General features: G+C 49.2%; 3 protein-coding genes across 3 annotated transcripts in view; 2 read left to right on the forward strand and 1 right to left on the reverse strand.

The window, feature by feature from the left end:
* PSMF1 (proteasome inhibitor subunit 1) overlaps positions 1 to 486 on the forward strand; it is a 16,641-nt gene extending 16,155 nt beyond the window's left edge. Inside the window, exon 7 of the mRNA XM_040331836.1 lies at positions 1 to 486. This exon is cut by the window's left edge and continues 87 nt beyond it. The gene's annotated coding sequence lies outside the window, so the exon portion shown is untranslated.
* Positions 487 to 10,738: 10,252 nt separating this feature from the next.
* On the reverse strand, positions 10,739 to 22,579 carry TMEM74B (transmembrane protein 74B). Its single transcript, XM_040331752.1, has 2 exons — positions 22,490 to 22,579; positions 10,739 to 12,004 (listed from the first exon to the last, which is right to left on the reverse strand). Exon 2 carries the CDS (start codon positions 11,945 to 11,947, stop codon positions 11,270 to 11,272), a length of 678 nt encoding a protein of 225 aa, XP_040187686.1. The 5' UTR covers positions 11,948 to 12,004; positions 22,490 to 22,579; the 3' UTR covers positions 10,739 to 11,269.
* A 196-nt stretch (positions 22,580 to 22,775) lies between these two features.
* On the forward strand, positions 22,776 to 25,726 carry C12H20orf202 (chromosome 12 C20orf202 homolog). Its single transcript, XM_040331753.1, has 2 exons — positions 22,776 to 22,990; positions 25,140 to 25,726. The coding sequence occupies exons 1-2, from the start codon at positions 22,943 to 22,945 to the stop codon at positions 25,368 to 25,370; spliced, it is 279 nt and encodes a 92-aa protein (XP_040187687.1). The 5' UTR covers positions 22,776 to 22,942; the 3' UTR covers positions 25,371 to 25,726.
* Positions 25,727 to 25,750: the final 24 nt, after the last annotated feature.

The raw sequence follows: 25,750 nt of genomic DNA on the forward strand, positions 1-25,750 counted from the left end.
TCTTCTTTTGCTTTGCACTATTTGCTTTGTTTAGATGAATCAATGTCCAGCATGGTATTTATAAGGATTATAAAGCACCATTTGGTGTTTAGGTGCATTAAGACTGGATTTATGTTACAAGTGTAGGTAAAGGTGTTGAAGAACAATTGCCTGTTCAGGGCAAAGTTGGTCTGGCATGATAGATGATCGCTAATGTTTCTTCTAACAAGCTAGGTTCATTCGATCCAAACTTCAACGTTTTGATCTGGTTTAGGGCTGGGTTTACACTGGAGCATGCAGGGGCTCACAGCAGGAGTCCGGGGCGTCTCCATTTACAATTTCAGCCCAAATTTTGGACTGAATTTGCACCTGAAACGGACCAAACAACGCACAGGAGTCCCGTGCAATTTGCACAGGAGCAACTGCAAAGATGTGTTTTCTCTTTTGTTCATAGACGGACACAGCCTTCATTGACCTTAGGGTTATGCTTCTTCCTACTAGGAGATTTAGGCATCCTGGTAGGAAGAAGCATAACCCTAAGGTCAATGAAGGCTGTGTCCGTCTATGAACTCAGAGAAATGGATTTTACGGTGAGTACAAAAATCCTTTTATAGAGAGATGGTCACAATCTCCTGCTATGCGAAGAAACCCACATCCAATTTGCATAGGTGTCAACCCAGCCTTAAAGCATGTTGTGTGTGAACATCCGGCACTGTGTAATGTTTGTAGGTGGCCTTAGAGAGACACTGGGGTTGATTTGCTGAAAGTGAAAAATCTGATGCAGCTGTGCATGGCAGCCAATCATCTTCTAACGTCAGCTTGTTAAATTTAAGCTTTGACAATAAAACCTGCAAGCGGATTGGCTACAAAGCACAGCTGCACCAGAATTTGCACCATGCAGTTTTCCTACATTGACCCAACAGTCATCAAGTAACGCTTTGTAGTCTGCAAACATAAATGGAATACTTAGAATTTGCACTTACTGCAGCTACTTTGGCAAAGCAATCTGTTTTAGCGTTTTGTTGTCGTTTCCTTCAACCTTTTGAGTCTTCCGGGAATGGAGGCTTCCTGTGGCATACAGCCCACACTTCTCCCCCTGACATCACCAGGGTGTCTGGCTGCTGCCTGTGAAGCCTCCTTCACTTTGTGATTGACAGCAGAGAACATGCTGCGTTTTCTCTGCCTGTGTAGAGTATTGAAGCTCACCATATTTTCAAAGAGCACACATTCTGAGCAGTGTTTAAAGTCATTTTTTATGTGTTTTTTTTTTTTATTACATGTTTACAAGTTTGTGCTTAATTTTTGCTGTTTTATTAAAAGGTAGAGATTTGTAAATTAGCTACTACAACCATTTTGCCTAACTGATTAAAGAAATGCTAAAGTGGAAGTAAAGGCTACACATAAATCTGCTTGAAAACGCCGCTTCTCCTATTGTCCTACCTATGCTGTAACAAAACGGAGGTTTCAAAAAGCATTACCGCCCCATCCAATGCCATCTTGTGTGCCACGCTGGTTGCCACGGTGGTCCTCCGCTTCCTGGAACTGTCACTGATGAGGAACTTGCAGCCGACTCCCCGCCCTCACCCGGCTCCCCGCCCTCACCCGGCTCCCCGCGCTCATCCGGCTCCCTGCACTCACCATGGATAATTTCTATACATGCCTGCTTGTGTCTACTAATGTAAATGACAGTTTTTGCTCTTTAATAGATGAAGGTGATTTTAATATTGCAATTAGTCTGGCTATCTGGCTACCCCCCCCCCCCCCCCCTTGTGTAGGCGTTTCTATGCAGAGGCGCAATGTCACCTGGGACTTCGCCCAGATGATTGACGTCCTTGAGTAAAAGTTCCCCCCCGCGCCCCCCTATTGCGTAGGCGCGTCACGAGAGTCACAGAGTTTCCGAAAGTAGCCGAACTGCGAGTCAGCTCTATACGGAGCCTGTGCACCGACTAGGAGCCGTATAGAGCAGTTCGGGTACTTTCGGAAACTCTGTCACTCTCGTGACGCGCCTACGCAATAGGGGGGCACGGGGGGGGGGACTTTTTCTCAAGGACGTCAATCATCTGGGCGAAGTCCCAGGTGACATTGCGCTTCTGCATAGAAATGCCTACTCCCGCGGGAGTGAGTACCCGGAGGCCGGGGTGGAAAATAGCCATAATAAGGTATGTAGAGCCAAAAAAAAAGGGGGGGGCATACTGTACATGTTGGAAGTATTAAGAATATGATCTTATATACATGTTATTTGGGTGAACCTCCGCTTTAATGCATTCTCAGCATTAAGGTAAAAAAAAAACATTCAATGTCCGCTTCCATCAGCCCCACTAAATACTTGCCTGATCTCAATCCGGCGCTATGCCCTAGAGATCTATCTCTCCCTCCTCACTGGACTCAGTGAGAGCAGCAGGAGCCAATGGCTCCTGCTGCTGTCAATCAAATGACGCAGGACAGGGCAGAGCCGCACTGTGTGTGTGTCAATAGACACACACATAGCAATTGGCTTGCTATGGGGGCAGGAGGAGCCAGGGGGAAGGGAATCGGGAGCGACCTTAGAAGAAAAGGATCGGGGCTGCTCTGTGTTTATTTAAAAAAAATATTTTACATTCACTCCGCTCTCGTCACATGATGCAGAAGCTCCGCTACCCCTGTGTCATGGAGCTGCTGCAGGGGGAGAGGAGGAGAGGCCAATAATGGATGGGCAATGGAAGCCTCCCGAATTTGTTGTCAAGCACTCCATGGCACCGGGCAGCTGGAGCCTCTGCACCACATACCTGGACCAGAGCTGACTCAAATAAGGTATTATTTTTTTACCATCAGTATACAGCATAGGTAGGAGTAGGGGGAGGGGGTAATCGGTGTTTTCAAGCTGATTTTTATGTAACCTTTACTTCAACCCTTAACCATTATATTTAAAACTAAATATAAGAAAATCTCTGAAGTTAGACTTAACTGCTAAGATAAAATATCCGTTACACAGGGAGTGCATTGTTTTTCAGGGGGTTGCTTAGCTTCTAGTTCATTATGAAAAGGAGCAGTAAAGCACAACCTTTGTGTAGCACTGAAAAGGAAGAAGCAGAACCTGCCTATGTTATGAGCAAATATGGCCGCCCCATGTACATATAGGATTAAACATTATATATAGAAACAGGATAACTTTACATTAAACCGATCTCTTTTACAGGTATAACAAGGTTGACAAGACTGTATTGCTCTTTAGAAATGTATAATTATATCTTAACTGCCGGGTGATTGTAAATATTCTAGTAGAAAAATGTATAAAGGTTAATAAAATAAAAAAAATTGCAGAACCAAATATTGTGCTTTTTCACCTTTTTATTATAAACCAATGACAAGATACATTAATATGGGATCCTTGGCTTCAATGGCAGTGCTGGTATCATGAATGCAGACGTTCTGTATATTACACACGATCTGCAAGAGATGGATCAAATCCACTTGCAGTACGGTTTTCTTATTGCACTGCCTTGACCTGTAAGTGCCAATCTGGTTCTACAGTTGTGTATCTAGAGATTCTGGCTAGCCCTTCGTTCTTTAGCTATGCGATCTATTAAATAAATAAAAATGGCTCATCACGGACCCATCATTAAAGGGTAAGTAACCTTTCAGACTTTGGACCCCTCCACCCACCTCCATACTTAACAGGTTTGTGCCATTGTGTTTACAGCCCGTTGCCTTGCCTGTATGTAGTAGAAGCCCAGCCTTGCCTCATCCTGTATGTAGTAGAAGCCCAGCCTTGCCTCATCCTGTATGTAGTAGAAGCCCAGCCTTGCCTCATCCTGTATGTAGTAGAAGCCCAGCTTTCCCTAATCCTGTATGTAGTAGAAGCCCAGCCTTGCCTCATCCTGTTTGTAGTAGAAGCCCAGCCTTGCCTCATCCTGTATGTAGTAGAAGCCCAGCCTTGCCTCATCCTGTATGTAGTAGAAGCCCAGCTTTCCCTAATCATGTATGTAGTAGAAGCCCAGCCTTGCCTCATCATGTATGTAGTAGAAGCCCAGCTTTCCCTAATCCTGTATGTAGTAGAAGCCCAGCCTTGCCTCATCCTGTATGTAGTAGAAGCCCAGCCTTGCCTCAATCTGTATGTAGTAGAAGCCCAGCTTTCCCTAATCCTGTATGTAGTAGAAGCCCAGTCTTCGAGAGCCAGACCGTTACGTATCACGAACTGCGCATGCGCCGTGACGTGGACGCATGCACAGCACCCCCCTGCGCCTGCTCACAACCACGCCGGCACAACTGCCTAAGCTACGCCAGATCACCGCGTACGCCGTGAACATAACGTACGCCCAACCAGACACACGTCCAACGCACAATACGTCGGCTTGTGTTCCCTGGTGCAGACCTGTGCATATCTGTTGCCGGGTTGCACCTTATTTATGGGGAATTACTTTACGCCGGACGTACAACTTGCGCGCCGGACACACGTACGTTCGTGAATCTGCGTATTTCCCTCATTTGCATGTTTGAATGGCTAATCAATGGGAGCAGCACCATGCGCCCAGCCCATATGTGCGCCCACCCTACCCCAGCGTGTGCAAGCTACGTCGGCGGGGTGTAGCCTGTTTTTAGGCGCATGTTGGTTCGTGGGTCTGCCGCACACATACGCCGGCGCATATTGGCACTTACGTCGGCGTAACGTGTTCTACGTCGGCATAAGTGCTTTTGTGAATCTGGGCCTAAATCTTGTGTCACACTACTGATCCATTTGCTCATGAGGCTTTGCCATATATAGGATCGCTGAAAACAGCAGGCAGCATACACTACTTCAGTGGTCTGCAAACTAAGGCCTGAGGACCAGATGTGGTCACAGTCCAGCCCTTGGTATTTTTTCTCCCACTGATACAAGGCACTCTTCCTCCAACTGACACCAATGATGGTGCACTGTTCCTCCCACTGACGCCCAGGGCGGAGCACCGCTCCTCCCACGGACGCCGATGGCGGAGCACCGCTCCTCCCACGGACGCCGATGGCGGAGCACCGCTCCTCCCACGGACGCCGATGGCGGAGCACCGCTCCTCCCACGGACGCCGATGGCGGAGCACCGCTCCTCCCACGGACGCCGATGGCGGAGCACCGCTCCTCCCACTGACGCCGATGGCGGAGCACCGCTCCTCCCACTGACGCCGATGGCGGAGCACCGCTCCTCCCACTGACGCCGATGGCGGAGCACCGCTCCTCCCACTGACGCCGATGGCGGAGCACCGCGCCTCCCACTGACGCCGATGGCGGAGCACCGCGCCTCCCACTGACGCCGATGGCGGAGCACCGCGCCTCCCACTGACGCCGATGGCGGAGCACCGCGCCTCCCACTGACGCCGATGGCGGAGCACCGCGCCTCCCACTGACGCCGATGGCGGAGCACCGCGCCTCCCACTGACGCCAATGATGGGACATTTATTACTTCCGTTAATTGGCCCTTTATTTAGACAGATTGGAGACCTCTGTTCTACTTCCATGAGTCACTTTCAGGCATTGACTTATGGGAAGTAGGGGAGCTTTTGTATTTGTCATGCCAAACTGGATTACCATAGAAATCAATACTCCCTTTGTTTTTAGCTATATGTGATGCCTGCCATGTAGATATTAATCCAGCTGGTCAAAAAATAATTGTTTTGTAATTATGATTAAATCTAAATAACATTTTGACATTGAGATTGATTGGATTAATGCAAGCGGCTTTGCTCTTTGTGTTGCATCAGAATTGTCTCAGTAATTCAATCCAATAAAACAATAAGTGGAATGATTGCACATGTAGCCGGCATTAGAAGCATTGTCACCAAGGCTTTTAGCCGGAAACACTACAGCTCAGGGCGCAGAGCTACACAGGCAGGAGGCCACAGGCAGTACAAATGTTACACGCTCCTTTGCCCAGCATGCACCCAAAATAGTTCACCTTGTCTTTCTTCCCTGTGACTTTACACAGGGTTACAGGACAATCTGAAGTACAGTTTTTAATAAGCAAGGCTACGCGCCTGTGGTCTGGCTCATGGCCGTCAGCGGTTGTGCTGTGGGTGGTGCAGGGAGCAAGGAACTGCCCTGTCATCACTGAGGCATCATTGTGAGTCAGAGTAGAGCACACTGCAATGTCACCCCACGGGTGCCTCACTCTCCCCTGTGTCCTGAACACCTGGGCACTGCACAGAGGAGTAGGGGGTAGCAGTCATGGGTGCTCAACCTGGCGGCCCTCCAGCTGTTGCAGAACTACAAGTCCCACGAGGCATTGCAAGGCTGACATTTACAAGCATGACTCTCAAAGGCAGCGGCATGAGGGGACTTGTAGTTCCACAATAGCTGGTGGGCCACAGATTAAGCATCCGCTACTGTAGCTGGAGATGGGGAAAACCAGAGTGAACTCTGCCAATGGCAGATGGGAACTTTCTATTGCAGACAGTGCTGGCTAGATGACGTCAAACCTGCCTGCATAGAACTACAGGAGGACAGTGAGGTGACCAGTCCCCCAGCACATAGACAGCAGGCTAAGGTTTCTGGTCTCCAGAGCAGGAAGTAGCAGTTTGAATCTTTTTTTTTAATCAATGGCGACCTTTAATGACAATGTGGTGGAGACTGAGACATGCTGCAAATGCATTTCAAATTGAAGTCTCACACCTTTTTTATCTCATGATAATTCTTTACCCTAAGCACAGAGGCCAGGGGTAGGGTTAGTGGTTTAGGGTTAGTGTTTTCCCTTGAAGAATAAGGCTAGGACTCAGGAATTGGAACATGGACCTCCCCCAGAGGTCAAAGTTCAGAAGGCGGGTTCCCAGAGGTCATGGGGCATGACTGACCCACCAAAGTGTACCGCCTACCCTAAGTCGCACAAGAGCACCAACCCCCCCGTCCATCGCCGCCTCCCCTATAAATGTGTCCAACCCCCTCTTTCAGGACGCCAGTTGCATGGATTCCAATGGGGAGAGGCTGTTTTTTTATTTTATTTAAAAAGCACCTGATTAGAGCCAGAGGGGTAGATTCACGTAGCTGCGCTTCCTCTTACGGCAGCGCAGCGTATCGTCTTTACGCTACGCCTGCGTAACTTACAGGAGCAAGTGCAGTATTCACAAAGCACTTGCTCCGTAAGTTGCGTAGCGTAAATGGGGCCGGCGTAAGCGCGCGTAATTCAAATGTGGAAGGGGGGGGGCGTGTTTTATGTAACTGTACGATGACCTGACGTGCGTGTACATATCCCAGTGTGCATTGCTTCCAAGTACGGCGCAATGTTGTATTGGTTTCGACGTGAACGTAAATGACACCCAGCCCTATTCGCAAACGACGTAAAAAATTCAAATTTCGAAGCGTGAACGACGTCCATACTTAACATTGGCTGCGCCTCCTAATAGCAGGAACAACCTTACGCCAAAAAAAAGCCTAACGTAAACGAAGTAAATAAATTGCGCCGGGCGTACGTACGTTTGTGAATCGGCGTATCTAGGTAATTTGCATACTCTACGCCGACAACAACGGAAGCGCCCCTAGCAGAATGCACCCTAAGATACGACGACGTAAGAGACTTACGCCAGTCGTATCTTAGGCTAATGTCGGCGTATCTAGCTTTCTGAATACAGAAAGAAGATACGCCGGCGCAGATTTGAATTTACGCGGCGTATCTATGGATACGCCGGCGTAAATTCTCTCTGAATCCGGGCCAGAGGCTCTAATAGGCTTCTATATAAAGTGGGATTGGGTTGCGGAGAGTGTGCTCTGAGCCCACCTAGGTGTGTTACAGCAGAGAATCAATATTTGCTGTTGTAACACTGATCCTCCTCTTGGCCAATCAGGAAGCAGGTATTGGTCACCCGGTTAGCTGAAAGGACAGGCGATCCCTTTGGACGCAGAGGAGGGGAGGAGCTGGAAGCCGCCATGGAGAGCGACTCGGAGCAGAGCCGCTGTACCACGCTGCCTGCCACCTGCCACCATGATGGGGTAAGTGCTGGACCAACCGACCGAAAAAACACCAGCCGCCACTGCCTTATTATGATTTCTAGCACATTTTTGCTTGTAGATGCTTTTATAATGCCTTTTCCCCTCGGTGAAACTGCTGCTTTCTGGCTCATATTGCAGTGTTCTTTGCTGGCATAGCTGAGTAACAGTCACACCCCCTAAGTGTCCCCACCCAGACTTGTACCGCAGACCGGAGCAGTGGTGTTTTTTCTGCTGCCTATTAAACTGCACAGTCCTATTTTGATGTCCTGCTTTAACGGGGAAGATCAGGTAAGGCTGTGATAATAGAGGCTATTAGTCAAAGGTCTGTCTTCGCTTGGGTTCACACTAGTGCGCGCGGAACACCGCATGCGATTCCCATAGGAGTGTTCACACCCATGCGATTCTACCAATCGCACAGCATTTTCCAATCTGTTTTGTGGTCGTTAATCTAACATTGACACCCGCAGCAGATTGCACGGACGCCGTGCGGGGGAAAAAGCAGTGAATCTTGTGCATTTCCCGCGTCGCATCAGTGTGAACCAGGGCTGACTGTTTCTAATAATGTGACTTTATTTGGGCGTTGTACCATTATTTGTGCCTGGAGTCAAGCTTTAAATTTTAATCTGTATCTTTATATTAAAGGGAACCTGTTGCAACCAAGGGTGCTGCCCAGCACTGGAGTCTGCATCGCTCCCATAAGCAGAGCACAGCAGCGTATTACATGGTGATGTGCCTATTTTGGAATGAACACCCCTTCTGGAAGTCAAACAGCGGCAGCCTCCAACATAACAGGTACCCTATTGAGGGGCTGTGGGAGACATTTCTAAAATTAGGGCAAGCTGAAAACTGGGCAATTTCTGTGATGTGCATTATTATTAAAGAGTAACTCCACTTTTGTTACAAAAAAAAAACACCCCTCTGGGTGATCTCTGTACATGGCAGGGATTGTAACACACTTTGCTGCAGATTCCTACCTTTTGTTATATAAGAAATGTCTGTTTCTCTGTGTCGATGTGAATCTGTATGGGAGTGATTTTATAATTATCAATTGGCTGCTGCACTTGGAGGGCTCTCAGAAAAGCTGCAAGGTCTGCATCCCTTTAAATGCGATTATCCTTTTGAGAGCATCACACCAAAAGGACATTTTAGTTGCAGGGGATGCCCAGAATCTGACTTCTGGGAAAATCAGTGAGCCAATCACACAAGCAGGAACAGGGGGAGGGGGGTACTGTATACCATCTGGGGTGGATTTATTAAAGGCAACGATGGGGGCGCTATTCCTCCCGCTGACGCCAACGATGGGGGCGCTATTCCTCCCGCTGACGCCAACGATGGGGGCGCTATTCCTCCCGCTGACGCCAACAGTGGGGGCGCTATTCCTCCCGCTGACGCCAACGATGGGGGCGCTATTCCTCCCGCTGACGCCAACGATGGGGGGCGCTATTCCTCCCGCTGACGCCAACGATGGGAGCGCTATTCCTCCCGCTGACGCCAACGATGGGGGCGCTATGCCTCCCGCTGACGCCAACGATGGGGGCGCTATGCCTCCCGCTGACGCCAACGATGGGGGCGCTATGCCTCCCACTGATGACGCCAACGATGGGGGCGCTATGCCTCCTGCTGACGTCGACGATGGGGGCGATATTCCTCCCGCTGACACCAACGATGGCGGTGCTATTCCACCCCCTGACGCCAAACGATGGGGGCGCTATTCCACCCCCTGACGCCAACGATGGGGGCGCTATTCCACCCCCTGACGCCAACGATGGGGGCGCTATTCCACCCCCTGACGCCAACGATGGGGTGCTGTTTCTTCCCCTGGTGCATGTTTACATGTACTAGGGGGAGGAATTGTTTGCATTGCTTACTCCCACTAACACCAGGACAGTTTCTACTTTCAATGACCACATTCCGGCCCCCCTAAAAGTCGGTAAACTGGTCTTTTGTTTAGAAAGTTTGGAGTCCCCTGGCTTACAGGAAGCAACAAGGACACTATGGGGGTTAGTCAGCGTGCCCCATGCCTTGGGACTACATCCCTGCGGGGAGACGCTGTGTTCACAGCGTCTTTCCGCAGGGATGTAGTCCCAAGAGAGGGGGCAAGCACGCTGACTAACCCCCAGCCAGAACGGCTTGGATGATGGGGGCAAGCTTACTGAGGAGCAACAGGAGGTGAGAAATTCAGACAAAGAAAAAAAACATTTAGAAGGGAAATGGAAGGAAAATGTAAGTGAACCAACAATGCACTAGCTTAAAGGAACCTATTTAGAAAATAAAAAACAAACCTTTACAACCCCTTTAAAGGGGTGGTTCACCCTAAAAACTACTTTTTTTTTTATTACAATGGCCCCCCACATTACAATACGATTAAGGCTATTATTATTTTTTTGAAGCTGTACATACCTTTGTACAGCATATTCACCCGTTGCGAGTCCCGCGGGAGTGGGCGTTCCTCACATGTCTGTGATTGACATTTTGACCAAAAATGAGCTCCCCCCCCGTCGCGTAAGCCGCGTCACGGTTGGCGAAAGGAGCCGAACCGCGATGCGCATGCGCAGTATAGCGCCGACTCGCCGTTCGGCTCCTTTCGCCAACCGTGACGCGGCTTACGCGACGGGGGGGAGCTCGTTTTTGGTCAAAATGTCAATCACAGACATGTGAGGAACGCCCACTCCCGCGGGACTCGCAACGGGTGAATATGCTGTGCAAAGGTATGTACAGCTTCAAAAAAATAATAATAGCCTTAATCGTATTGTAATGTGGGGGGCCATTGTAATAAAAAAAAGTAGTTTTTAGGGTGAACCACCCCTTTAAGTTTTTTTGGGGAGTTTTCTGCTTTTTTTTTTTTTTTTTTTTTTATCTTGCCCTGATTTTACAAATGTCTGACACCCACCATGCCCGCCAAGCCTCAACAGCCAGAGCCCTGCGGGCTGGCAAAGCCAAGTGCATGCCGTTTAGGCTCAGTCATGAATCCAATCTGTGCTAAAGCAGGATTTATTGAGAAGAAATCCTGGTCAACATTCTTTTAATCGGAACATTCACATTCTACAGCACAGGTAGACAACCTGCAGCTCGACAGCTGGTGTAGCACTGCAAATCCCAGCGTGCCCCCGAGGTCCTGTGGCTGTATATTCTGTTACCACACCAGCAGTCATGGATCTCATTGCCATCAACCTGTTTTTACAGTGTCTCTAGAAATAATTCTCTCTCTCTCCCCCTCCCCCAGCGTCACTGAGATCGAAACAGCAGGATCCTCTCAGGACGGAATAATCTGGCCTCATTAAACATTAATGCCTCCATAGCAGAATATTTGCTCATCTAAATCATTAACCCGTGTCGGCATATTTTGAAAATGTCCTTGGTGCTCTTAAGGCTCGTGCCCTTGGTGGGTAATATTGTTGGTCATCTCCATCGCTTCATGTTCTACCAGCACCTGACCGCCTTCTGTGGTCATCTGCCTCATTCTCAGGTTGAGAGAGCCGTATTTTGTCCTGGGCCCTCTGGCCACGCTGAATTTCCTCCTCCGGTAGAGTTCCCCCTTACAGATGGAGATCATGAGTAGTATGGAAAGGAGCGTGCCCCCTAAGGTGAGAAGGCCCAGGCCCGCGATGATGCACTTGTCTAGGTTGGAGCCCAGGCGCGCGTAATAGAGTTCTAGTCGTTCCATCTCGCGGGCAGACACGGAATCGGGGCTCACTCGTACCTCCCGTGGTATGGTGTAGGCTACGGCCACCAGAATGATGCCACTAACCAGCAGCACCAAGGAACAGATGAAACCGTAATCGATGGAATGGCTTGCCGGCTCAGGTTCCCGACTGTCCTCGGAGTGAGGAGATCCGTTCTCTTTCCCCCATCCCCTCACCTCCGGCGCAGGACCCGACTGCAAGGCATCCCGTGACTCTTGGCCAAAACTGGTCTCCCCGATCTCCTCGTAGGATGGGTTCTCAAATCCTCTGACGGTAGCGGAGCTCTCGGGGCGGGCGTGGCCATCTGCATTGTGTCTTCCGCTGATGTCACTTAGCTCCAAGGAGTGAGGAGAAGCCATTGACCGCCGAAGGTGGTCCTGCTCATCCTGGGCTTACAAGATGGCATCAGATGGCAGCTGAGAGGAAAGGTAGAAAAAATAATATGTTGAAATAAATATCATCATGAAAAAAAAAAACACAACGTGCTTTACAATAAATGGTCATTCCCTTTAGATGTCACCCCCCATGCTTCACATCTGTGAACTTGACCATACGGTAAACAATGTAATCTATCGATTATTACATGGACTGCTATTGATTGCTATGGCGCTAGTGTCTTCCATGTCGTCAATATATATAAAAAAAGCTTTTACGTGAAATCCAGCCAAAACTTTATTTGTAGAGGGGTAGATTCAGGTAGGGCTGCGCACTCTTACGGAGGCGCAGCGTTCCGTTTTGCCGCTGCGCCTCCGTAAATTACCTGCGCTACGCTTGATTCACGGAGCAGTAGCTCCGTAAATTGCGTGGGCGCTCCTGAAAAATGCCCGGCGTAAGAGCGCGCAATTTAAATGATCCCGTAGGGGGCGTGGATCATTTAAATTAGGCGCGTTCCCGCGCCGAACGTAGTGCGCATGCTCCGTCGGGAAACTTTCCCGACGTGCATTGCGGTAAATGACGTCGCAAGGACGTCATTTGCTTCAAAGTGAACGTGAATGGCGTCCAGCGCCATTCACGATTCACTTACGCAAACGACGTCATTTTTCAAAAACGCGACGCGGGAACGACGGGTATACGTAGCATTGGCTGCCCCTGCTAATAGCAGGGGCAGCCTTTCGCAAAAACCGACGTACGCAAACTACGTAAACTGCGTACCTTGCATGCAGGAGGGCACATCTTAAATATCGAAGGGGCGGAAGCTGCGAGACATTGGGAGCCAGGACCCGGGAACCGCGAACAGCGGGGGGACAGCCGCGCCCGTGACGTCACGCCTCTACTCGCAGGGGGAGCCGGGAACCGCGAGCAGCAGGGGGGCGGGGCGCACGTGACGTCACGCCCCTACTCACGGCCTGTGAGTCAACTTTTGTTTTCGCCGAGACCAGCGGTGAGGAGCAGGGGGCGGGCACAGTGGTTGCTGAGGAAACCCGCGATCCCAGCAAACCAACGCTGCCATTTACATTATACTGGCGGTCCGGGAAGAAGCGTCACTCGGTCTGGACTCGGACCGCGGGCCGCCATTTAGTGACGGCTGCTATACGCTGACCACTACGGGAGCGCCCCCCTAGCGGCCATAGTAAGAATGCAGCCTACGATATGACTGGCATAAGAGCCTTATGCTAGTCATATCTTAGGCTGCAGTCGGCGTAACGAGGTTCCTGAATCGGGAGCATTCGAAACGCCGGCGCAAGTAAGCAATTGCGCTGTGTAACTTATGGTTACGCAGACGCAATTTCTACCTGAATCTACCCCACTGTGCTTTACAATAAATGGTTAACTTTAAATGTCACCCCCATCTGTGAACTTGACCATACGGTAAACAATGTAATCTATTGATTATTACATGGACTGCTATTGATTCCTATGGCGCTAATGTCTTCCATGTCGTCAATATAAAAAAAAAAAAGCTTTTAAGTGAAATCCAGCCAAACTTTATTTGTAGAGGAGTGAAGAGTTAGAACATAGATGTGCTGATGACCTATCCTATCACATACACTATGGGCCAGATTCAGGTAGGAGATACGCCGGCGTATCTGCCGATACTTTCTTTTACGTTGCGCCGTTTTTTACGTTTACGTTGCGCCGTTCGTGAAAACATCCCAGTGCGCATGCTCGAAAATCCGCCGCAAAACGTCATTGCTTTCGACGTGAACGTAAATTACGTCCAGCCCTATTCGCGAACGACTTACGCAAACAACGTAAAATTTCAAAACTCGGCGCGGGAACGACGGCCATACTAAACATTAGCTACGCCTCATATAGCAGGGCTAACTATACGCCGGAAAAAGCCGAACGTAAACGACATAAAAAATGCACCGGCAGGACGTACGTTTCTGAATCGCCGTATCTACCTAATTAGCATATTTCTTGCGTAAACATACGGAAGCGCCACCTAGCGGCCAGCCTGAAATTGCAGCCTAAGATACGACGGTGTAAGACACTTACACCTGTCGGATCTTAGGCATATCTATGCGTAACCTGATTCTATGAATCAGGCGCATAGATACGACCGACCACACTCAGAGATACGACGGCGTATCTCTTTTCTGAATCCGGGCCACTGACTGTAATACTAATTTAAAAATATAAATAAAAAAAGGTGTTCACAGTCTGCCCAAAGTGTACTGACCCTGACCTTTGACCCAAACACTAACCCTGGCACTGACTTGGATCAAACCTTGATTAAGGTTTTTCGTTCTTTATTTTGTATTCATTTTATTTTATTTTTTTTGCAAGAAGAGAGAGAGATACAATGTATCTTTCCTCTCCATTCACAGAGAGAGAAACACAGGGGCAGGCATCACAGAGAGAGAAACACAGGGGGCAAGCATCACAGTGAGAGAAACACAGGGGCAGGCATCACAGAGAGAGAAACACAGGGGCAGGCATCACAGTGAGAGAAACACAGGGGCAGGCATCACAGAGAGAGAAACACAGGGGCAGGCATCACAGTGAGAGAAACACAGGGGCAGGCATCACAGAGAGAGAAACACAGGGGGCAAGCATCACAGTGAGAGAAACACAGGGGCAGGCATCACAGAGAGAGAAACACAGGGGCAGGCATCACAGTGAGAGAAACACAGGGGCAGGCATCACAGAGAGAGAAACACAGGGGCAGGCATCACAGAGAGAGAAACACAGGGGCAGGCATCACAGTGAGAGAAACACAGGGGCAGGCATCACAGAGAGAGAAACACAGGGGCAGGCATCACAGAGAGAGAAACACAGGGGCAGGCATCACAGAGAGAGAAACACAGGGGCAGGCATCACAGTGAGAGAAACACAGGGGCAGGCATCACAGTGAGAGAAACACAGGGGCAGGCATCACAGTGAGAGAAACACAGGGGCAGGCCTCACAGAGAGAGAAACACAGGGGCAGGCATCACACTGAGAGAAACACAGGGGCAGGCATCACAGAGAGAGAAACACAGGGGCAGGCATCACACTGAGAGAAACACAGGGGCAGGCATCACACTGAGAGAAACACAGGGGCAGGCATCACAGAGAGAGAAACACAGGGGCAGGCATCACAGAGAGAGAGAGAAACACAGGGGCAGGCATCACAGAGAGAGAAACACAGGGGCAGGCATCACAGTGAGAGAAACACATGGGCACGCATCACAGAGAGAGAGAAACACAGGGGCAGGCATCACAGAGAGAGAAACACAGGGGCAGGCATCACAGAGAGAGAGAGAAACACAGGGGCAGGCATCACAGAGAGAGAAACACAGGGGCAGGCATCACAGAGAGAGAGAGAAACACAGGGGCAGGCATCACAGTGAGAGAAACACAGGGGCAGGCATCACAGAGAGAGAAACACAGGGGCAGGCATCACAGAGAGAGAGAAACACAGGGGCAGGCATCACAGTGAGAGAAACACAGGGGCAGGCATCACAGTGAGAGAAACACAGGGGCAGGCATCACAGTGAGAGAAACACAGGGGCAGGCATCACAGTGAGAGAAACACAGGGGCAGGCATCGCAGTGAGAGAAACACAGGGGCAGGCATCGCAGTGAGAGAAACACAGGGGCAGGCATCGCAGTGAGAGAAACACAGGGGCAGGCATCACAGTGAGAGAAACACAGGGGCAGGCATCACAGTGAGAGAAACACAGGGGCAGGCATCACAGAGAGAGAAACACAGGGGCAGGCATCACAGAGAGAGAGAAACACAGGGGCAGGCATCACAGAGAGAGAAACACAGGGGCAGGTATCACAGAGAGAGAGAGGAACACAGGGGCAGGCATCACAGTGAGAGAAACACAGGGGCAGGCATCACAGAGAGAGAAACACAGGGGCAGGCATCACAGAGAGAGAGAGAAACACAGGGGCAGGCATCACAGTGAGAGAAACACAGGGGCAGGCATCGCAGTGAGAGAAACACAGGGGCAGGCATCACAGTGAGAGAAACACAGGGGCAGGCATCACAGTGAGAGAAACACAGGGGCAGGCATCACAGAGAGAGAAACACAGGGGCAGGTATCACAGTGAGAGAAACACAGGGGCAGGCATCACAGTGAGAGAAACACAGGGGCAGGCATCGCAGTGAGAGAAACACAGGGGCAGGCATCGCAGTGAGAGAAACACAGGGGCAGGCATCACAGAGAGAGAGAAACACAGGGGCAGGCATCGCAGTGAGAGAAACACAGGGGCAGGCATCGCAGTGAGAGAAACACAGGGGCAGGCATCACAGAGAGAGAAACACAGGGGCAGGCATCGCAGTGAGAGAGAGAGGAACACAGGGACAGGCATCACAGAGAGAGAGAGAGAAACACAGGAGCAGGCATCACAGTGACTGATTGCTGTGATAGCCAATCAGAGGCTATCACAGCGATCAGGTGACCCAGAACCAGAAGTTTCGGGTACCGATCGTTCGTACTGGTTCCCCCCCTATATCTGTGCTGGGAGCCCGCTGTGCGGCGCACACCCATCACAAAGACCGATACGCATAAATGCGGCCCCTTCCTAATACGTATGTTTTATTTTTATCCTAATCCTCAGCAATAAACAATCATCTTTCATTACTGGAACTGCACTAAGCTGCTGGCTGATTGGCTGCTGTCATTAATCTGGAGCCTTGCACAGAAGGGTAGAGATGTCAGGGGTCAGCTGGAGCTGTCCATTCACCACCACACTACAAACCAGGGCTATCCTCCACATCTGTCAATTCACCACCACACTACAAACCAGGGCTACCCTCCACATCTGTCCATTCACCACCACACTACAAACCAGGGCTACCCTCCACATCTGTCCATTCACCACCACACTACAAACCAGGGCTATCCTCCACATCTGTCCATTCACCACCACACTACAAACCAGGGCTATCCTCCACATCTGTCCATTCACCACCACACTACAAACCAGGGCTATCCTCCACATCTGTCCATTCACCACCACACTACAAACCAGGGCTATCCTCCACATCTGTCCATTCACCACCACACTACAAACCAGGGCTACCCTCCACATCTGTCCATTCACCACCACACTACAAACCAGGGCTACCCTCCACATCTGTCCATTCACCACCACACTACAAACCAGGACTATCCTCCACATCTGTCCATTCACCACCACACTACAAACCAGGGTTATCCTCCACATCTGTCAATTCACCACCACACTACAAACAAGGGCTATCCTCCACATCTGTCCATTCACCACCACACTACAAACCAGGGCTATCCTCCACATCCATCCATTCACCACCACACTACAAACCAGGGCTATCCTCCACAATGCACATCTGTCCATTCACCACCACACTACAAACCAGGGCTATCCTCCACTATACAAATCTGTCCATTCACCACCACACTACAAACCAGGTCTATCCTCCACAATACACATCTGTCCATTCACCACCACACTACAAACCAGGGCTATCCTCCACATCTGTCCATTCACCACCACACTACAAACCAGGGCTATCCTCCACATCTATCCATTCACCACCACACTACAAACCAGGGCTATCCTCCACATCTGCCCATTCACCACCACACTACAAACCAGGGCTATCCTCCACGTCTGTCCATTCACCACCACCACACTACAAACCAGGGCTATCCTCCACATCTGCCCATTCACCACCACACTACAAACCAGGGCTATCCTCCACGTCTGTCCATTCACCACCACCACACTACAAACCAGGGCTATCCTCCACATCTGTCCATTCACCACCACACTACAAACCAGGGCTATCCTCCACTATACAAATCTGTCCATTCACCACCACACTACAAACCAGGGCTATCCTCCACATCTGTCCATTCACCACCACACTACAAACCAGGGCTATCCTCCACATCTATCCATTCACCACCACACTACAAACCAGGGCTATCCTCCACATCTGTCCATTCACCACCACACTACAAACCAGGGCTATCCTCCACTATACAAATCTGTCCATTCACCACCACACTACAAACCAGGGCTATCCTCCACATCTGTCCATTCACCACCACACTACAAACCAGGACTATCCTCCACATCTGTCCATTCACCACCACACTACAAACCAGGGCTATCCTCCACATCTGTCCATTCACCACCACACTACAAACCAGGGCTATCCTCCACAATACACATCTGTCCATTCACCACCACACTACAAACCAGGGCTATCCTCCACAATACACATCTGTCCATTCACCACCACACTACAAACCAGGGCTATCCTCCACAATGCACATCTGTCCATTCACCACCACACTACAAACCAGGGCTATCCTCCACAATGCACATCTGTCCATTCACCACCACACTACAAACCAGGACTATCCTCCACATCTGTCCATTCACCACCACACTACAAACCAGGGCTATCCTCCACAATGCACATCTGTCCATTCACCACCACACTACAAACCAGGGCTATCCTCCACTATACAAATCTGTCCATTCACCACCACACTACAAACCAGGGCTATCCTCCACAATACACATCTGTCCATTCACCACCACACTACAAACCAGGGCTATCCTCCACATCTGTCCATTCACCACCACACTACAAACCAGGGCTATCCTCCACATCTATCCATTCACCACCACACTACAAACCAGGGCTATCCTCCACATCTGCCCATTCACCACCACACTACAAACCAGGGCTATCCTCCACGTCTGTCCATTCACCACCACCACACTACAAACCAGGGCTATCCTCCACATCTGCCCATTCACCACCACACTACAAACCAGGGCTATCCTCCACGTCTGTCCATTCACCACCACCACACTACAAACCAGGGCTATCCTCCACATCTGTCCATTCACCACCACACTACAAACCAGGGCTATCCTCCACTATACAAATCTGTCCATTCACCACCACACTACAAACCAGGGCTATCCTCCACATCTGTCCATTCACCACCACCACACTACAAACCAGGGTTATCCTCCACATCTGTCCATTCACCACCACACTACAAACCAGGGCTATCCTCCACTATACAAATCTGTCCATTCACCACCACACTACAAACCAGGGCTATCCTCCACAATACACATCTGTCCATTCACCACCACACTACAAACCAGGGCTATCCTCCACGTCTGTCCATTCACCACCACCACACTACAAACCAGGGTTATCCTCCACATCTGTCCATTCACCACCACACTACAAACCAGGGCTATCCTCCACATCTGTCCATTCACCACCACACTACAAACCAGGGCTATCCTCCACGTCTGTCCATTCACCACCACCACACTACAAACCAGGGCTATCCTCCACATCTGCCCATTCACCACCACACTACAAACCAGGGCTATCCTCCACGTCTGTCCATTCACCACCACACTACAAACCAGGGCTATCCTCCACATCTGTCCATTCACCACCACACTACAAACCAGGGCTATCCTCCACTATACAAATCTGTCCATTCACCACCACACTACAAACCAGGGCTATCCTCCACATCTGTCCATTCACCACCACCACACTACAAACCAGGGTTATCCTCCACATCTGTCCATTCACCACCACACTACAAACCAGGGCTATCCTCCACATCTGTCCATTCACCACCACACTACAAACCAGGGCTATCCTCCACAATACACATCTGTCCATTCACCACCACAATACACACAAAGCATGCCCATACCCCCAGACACGTACACAATCACACATGTGCTGATGGAAGACAGCAGAGTCCCTCATAGGGGATTGTATACAGAAGACAGCAGAGTCCCTCATAGGGGATTGTATACAGAAGACAGCAGAGTCCCTCATAGGGGATTGTATACAGAAGACAGCAGAGTCCCTCATAGGGGATTGTATACAGAAGACAGCAGAGTCCCTTATAGGGGATTGTATACAGCAGAGTCCCTCATAGGGGATTGCATACAGAAGACAGCAGAGTCCCTCGTAGGGGATTGTATACAGAAGACAGCAGAGTCCCTCATAGGGGATTGTATACAGCAGAGTCCCTCATAGGGGATTGCATACAGAAGACAGCAGAGTCCCTCGTAGGGGATTGTATACAGAAGACAGCAGAGTCCCTCATAGGGGATTGTATACAGCAGAGTCCCTCATAGGGGATTGCATACAGAAGACAGCAGAGTCCCTCATAGGGGATTGCATACAGAAGACAGCAGAGTCCCTCGTAGGGGATTGTATACAGAAGACAGCAGAGTCCCTCATAGGGGATTGTATACAGCAGAGTCCCTCATAGGGGATTGCATACAGAAGACAGCAGAGTCCCTCGTAGGGGATTGTATACAGAAGACAGCAGAGTCCCTCATAGGGGATTGTATACAGCAGAGTCCCTCATAGGGGATTGCATACAGAAGACGGCAGAGTCCCTCGTAGGGGATTGTATACAGAAGACAGCAGAGTCCCTCGTAGGGGATTGTATACAGAAGACAGCAGAGTCCCTCATAGGGGATTGTATACAGCAGAGTCCCTCATAGGGGATTGCATACAGAAGACAGCAGAGTCCCTCGTAGGGGATTGTATACAGAAGACAGCAGAGTCCCTCATAGGGGATTGTATACAGCAGAGTCCCTCATAGGGCATTGTATACAGCAGAGACCCTCATAGGGGATTGTATACAGCAGAGTCCCTCATAGGGCATTGTATACAGCAGAGTCCCTCATAGGGGATTGTATACAGCAGAGTCCCTCATAGGGCATTGTATACAGCAGAGACCCTCATAGGGGATTGTATACAGCAGAGTCCCTCATAGGGGATTGTATACAGCAGAGTCCCTCATAGGGGATTGTATACAGCAGAGTCCCTCATAGGGGATTGTATACAGCAGAGTCCCTCATAGGGGATTGTATACAGCAGAGTCCCTCATAGGGGATTGCATACAGAAGACAGCAGAGTCCCTCGTAGGGGATTGTATACAGAAGACAGCAGAGTCCCTCATAGGGCATTGTATACAGCAGAGTCCCTCATAGGGGATTGTATACAGCAGAGTCCCTCATATGGGGATTGTATACAGAAGACAGCAGAGTCCCTCATAGGGGATTGCATACAGAAGACAGCAGAGTCCCTCGTAGGGGATTGTATACAGAAGACAGCAGAGTCCCTCATAGGGCATTGTATACAGCAGAGTCCCTCATAGGGGATTGTATACAGCAGAGTCCCTCATAGGGGATTGTATACAGAAGACACAGGCAATCCTCTTACATTGATGAAGGATGAGACTGATCCAGGGACACTAATCCTCCATATATTGCACATGAAGGGGAATCATTGCTGTAGTAATAAATACAAGCCTTCCTTACACATAATACACCAGGAGGCATGGGTGACATCAGCCAAGACTTGCACAACAGTCCCTGTGGCACCTCCACCCTGCTGGGTGCTCCAACCTGACAACACACAGCAATACACACTGCTGATGGGGGAAGGGGGACTACAGGTCTAAGCATGCCAGGTGCCTTCTAGGACCCTCCCCAGAAGGGGGGACTACAGGTCTAAGCATGCCAGGCGCCGTCTAGGACCCTCCCCAGGAGGGGGGACTACAGGTGCAATCTAGGACCCTCCCTAGGAGGTGGGACTGCAGATCTAAGCATACCAGGTGCCTTCTAGCATCAACCCCAGGAGGGGGGACTACAGATCTAAGCATGCCAAGTGCCTTCTAGGACCAACCCCAGGAGGGGGGACTACAGGTCTAAGCATACCAGGTGCCTCCTAGCACCAACCCCAGGAGGGGGGACTACAGGTGCAATCTAGGACCCTCCCCAGGATGTGGGACTGCAGATCTAAGCATCCCAGGTGCATTGCATTCTAGGACCCTCCCCAAGGGGGGACTACAGAGCTAAGCATCCCAGGTGCATTCTAGGACCAACCCCAGGAGGGGGGACTACAGGTCTAAGCATACCAGGTGCCTCCTAGCACCAACCCCAGGAGGGGGGACTACAGAGCTAAGCATACCAGGTGCATTCTAGGACCAACCCCAGGGGGGACTACAGATCTGAGCATGCCAGGTGCCTTCTAGGACCAACCCCAGGGGGGGGGACTACAGATCTAAGCATGCCAGGTGCATTCTAGGACCAACTCCAGGGGGGACTACAGATCTAAGCATGCCAGGTGCATTCTAGGACCCTCCCCAGAAGGGAAGACCACAGATCTAAGCAAGCCAGGTGCCTTCTAGGACCCTCCCCAGGAGGGGGCTACAGATCCAAGCATGCCAGGTGCCTCCTGGTACCCTCCCCATCAATTACCGGGCCAGCTGTCACATTGAGCATCATGCAACACATCGGCAGCCCAGATCTGTGTGTATGACTCATTGTCACCATCAATCCCCCCCCCCCCCTCCAGACTCCCACACAAAGGAGGACGTACAGAGCAGTCATTGGACACAATCTGGGGTCCCCCCCCCAATCTGTGCATACATACATACATACAGACAGACAGACACTGACCTGTGCACACCCCAGGCATGGCTGGCATCCTCCTCCCCCACCCTCAGTAAAGGGACAGCTCTTGCTGGGCATCCACCAGTGTGTGTTGCAGCATCTCAGGCAGACGGCTGGTGTACGATGATGACCCAGGAGACAGCCCAGGACTCCGGCTCCATCACCGACCATGTGGGAGGAGACTGCTCTCCCAGCGCCATCTAGTGGCCGACTCGGGGAAGAGTGTCACCCTGTCCTCAGTGGGCATCGCCATTTTTAAATCCCACCACAAGTGGACATTTAAAGGGGGCTGCTTCCCCATCAGTCCAGGGGCCACAGTGCACCACCCATCCCTTTTATCAATGCCCCAATCCCTTTCTGCATTCTCACCACCAGATGCCAACCATGCCCTCCAGGTGGGCACATGCTTCACCTGTCAGCTGCTGAGATCAGAAGGTTTGCAGCTGGCAGGAGACATCTATGGAGGGGCCCCTGGAACCCGCCCTGTCCTGGCTCAGGAAGGAGCTGGTAAGGATTGGGGATGGATGGATCATACAACATTGTGTTATCATGCTGCAATCACACATCATCATCCCTGAGATGGGAGGGAGGGGGGAGGTTACCCCCTCATTGTACACAGGGAGGGAGGAGACCCCCCCCCCCTCATTGTATACAGGGAGGGAGGACCCCCCCCCCCCATTGTACACAGGGAGGGAGGAGACACCCCCCCTCATTGTACACAGGGAGGGAGGAGACCCCCCCCCCCCCCATTGTACACAGGGAGGGAGGAGACAACTAACATGGGGGGGGGGGGGTCACATTCACATCTGACACCAGCAAGAGAGAGGGGTGTGACCAACCTCACCTATAACAACAGTGCTCATGGGGACTGAGAGATGCAAAAGGAGATCCTGTACATTAACCACCTCAGTACTGGGCATCATAGGTGTGCCCAGCCTATTGCATGGGGGGGGCATCCCAAAAGATCAAACACAGAGGCAATAGCTAGGCAGCGGGGAGTGCAAAGCACATGTGAAGGACTCCTTTTTTTTATTTTTTACTTTTTTTTTAACTGCCTCCTTGGGGGGCTTCGGCAAGTGCAAAGCACATGTGAACAAGTCTTTTTATTTTATTTTTCATTATTTTTTATTTTTATTCATTTATTTTTGACATTTTTTTTTTTTATTATACATTTTTAAAAAAAAATTTAACTGCCTTCTTGGGGGGCTTCGGCAAGTGCAAAGCACAAGTGAACAAGTCCCCCCTTTTTATTTCTTTTCATTTTCTTTTTTATTTTTATTTATTTATTTTTGACATTTTTCTTTTTATTATTAATTTTTTACATTTTTTTTAACTGCCTTCTTGGGGGGCTTTGGCAAGTGCAAAGCACATGTGAACAAGTCCCCCCTTTTTATTTCGTTTCATTATTTTTTTTTTTTATTTATTTATTTTTGACATTTTTTTTTTTTATTATTATTAATTTTTTTTTTTTAACTGCCTTCTTGGGGGGCTTCGCCAAGTGCAAAGCACATATGAACAAGTCTTTTTTTTTTTTCATTATTTATAATTTTTATTTATTTATTTTAACTGCTTTCTTGGGGGGCTTCACCAAGTGCAAAGCACATGTGAACAAGTCTTTTTTTTTTCTTTTCATTATTTATAATTTTTATTTATTTATTTTAACTGCCTTCTTGGGGGGCTTCGGCAAGTGCAAAGCACATGTGAACAAGTCCCCCCTTTTTATTTCTTTTCATTATTTTTTTATTATTATTTTTTTTTTTTTGACATTTTTTTTTTTTATTATTATTTTTTTTTTTTTAACTGCCTTCTTGGGGGGCTTCACCAAGTGCAAAGCACATGTGAACAAATCTTTTTTTTTTTTTTTTCATTATTTATAATTTTTATTTATTTATTTTAACTGCCTTCTTGGGGGGCTTCTCCAAGTGCAAAGCACATGTGAACAAATCTTTTTTTTATTATTATTATTTATAATTTTTATTTATTTATTTTAACTGCCTTCTTGGGGGGCTTCGCCAAGTGCAAAGCACATGTGAACAAGTCTTTTTTTTTTTTTTTCATTATTTATAATTTTTATTTATTTATTTTAACTGCCTTCTTGGGGGGCTTCGCCTAGTGCAAAGCACATGTGAACAAGTCTTTTTTTTTTTTTCGTTATTTATCATTTTTATTTATTTTAACTGCCTTCTTGGGGGGCTTCACCAAGTGCAAAGCACATGTGAACAAGTCTTTTTTTATTATTATTATTTATAATTTTTATTTATTTATTTTAACTGCTTTCTTGGGGGGCTTTGCCAAGTGCAAAGCACATGTGAACAAGTCTTTTTTTTTTTTTTTCATTATTTATAATTTTTATTTATTTATTTTAACTGCCTTCCCGATCACAGGGAGCTGTGATCAGTGTCCTGTCACTAGTCAGAACGGGGAAATGCTTGTTTACATCAGCATTTCCCTGTTCTTCCTCTCCGTGAGACGATCGCAGGTATCCCCATGGGATCACATATATATATACATATATACATCGATCTGCCCAGCCGTGCCATTTTGCCAATGTATATGGTCGTGAAGCAGTCAGGAAGTGGTTAATAAAATAAAATAAAAAAGTAGAATATACACTTTTTTTTTTTTAAGAAAACCCTTTTTCTTTTGCTCTCCATAGTGTGAAATGCGTCAGCAGGATCAGAGGTTGTTGTCTCAGCTGAATGACCTTCATGGCAGGATCCGGGAACACCGGCTGGAAGCCGCATTCTGGGCTAGCCGACACCCCATTCAGGAGTCGCAGCCAGTGAGAGGGCGCTCCACCTCGGAGGATATGGGAACCGCGGCTCATAAAGACGGCGACTCTCCGACCTCTCTACAGATTGTACTCCGGAGGAATTCCGCACCGTGATTGGTCACTGACAGGCAGCGCCAACCTGGTACGAACTCGGACGGTAACGGAACTCCGTATATCACAGGCGGAGGACTTTGTACAATGGGATTGAAGAACGTTATAGGAGGTTTTAGTATCTGTGGCCTAGAGATCGCAATTCCTCGCTAAAACTTCTAAGTTGCAATGTAAAGCTTGAAGATAACAAAAGCCAATCAGCACACACAGGCTTTTATTTATTGTCTGCCATTTATCATCACCCAATGGGATGACCTCCATGCAGACGCTTCACGGGAGGCAATAATGGTAATTAGGGTCGCTCCCATTGGATCATCCAATTATGAAATAAATACCACGATGGTTCATTTTCATTATAATTGAATGTTATTAATAGGGTTGTC

The sequence above is a fragment of the Rana temporaria genome, chromosome 12, assembly GCF_905171775.1.
Source record: "Rana temporaria chromosome 12, aRanTem1.1, whole genome shotgun sequence".
Classification (NCBI taxonomy): domain Eukaryota; kingdom Metazoa; phylum Chordata; class Amphibia; order Anura; family Ranidae; genus Rana; species Rana temporaria.

Excerpts from the sequence above, each read along its gene's own strand:
- TMEM74B (XM_040331752.1), bottom strand. The coding sequence starts at position 11,947 with ATGGCTTCTCCTCACTCCTTGGAGCTAAGTGACATCAGCGGAAGACAC.
- C12H20orf202 (XM_040331753.1), top strand. The coding sequence starts at position 22,943 with ATGGAGGGGCCCCTGGAACCCGCCCTGTCCTGGCTCAGGAAGGAGCTG. Across the intron at positions 22,991-25,139 it reads CCTGGCTCAGGAAGGAGCTG|TGTGAAATGCGTCAGCAGGA; the intron begins GTAAGGATTGGG and ends TGCTCTCCATAG.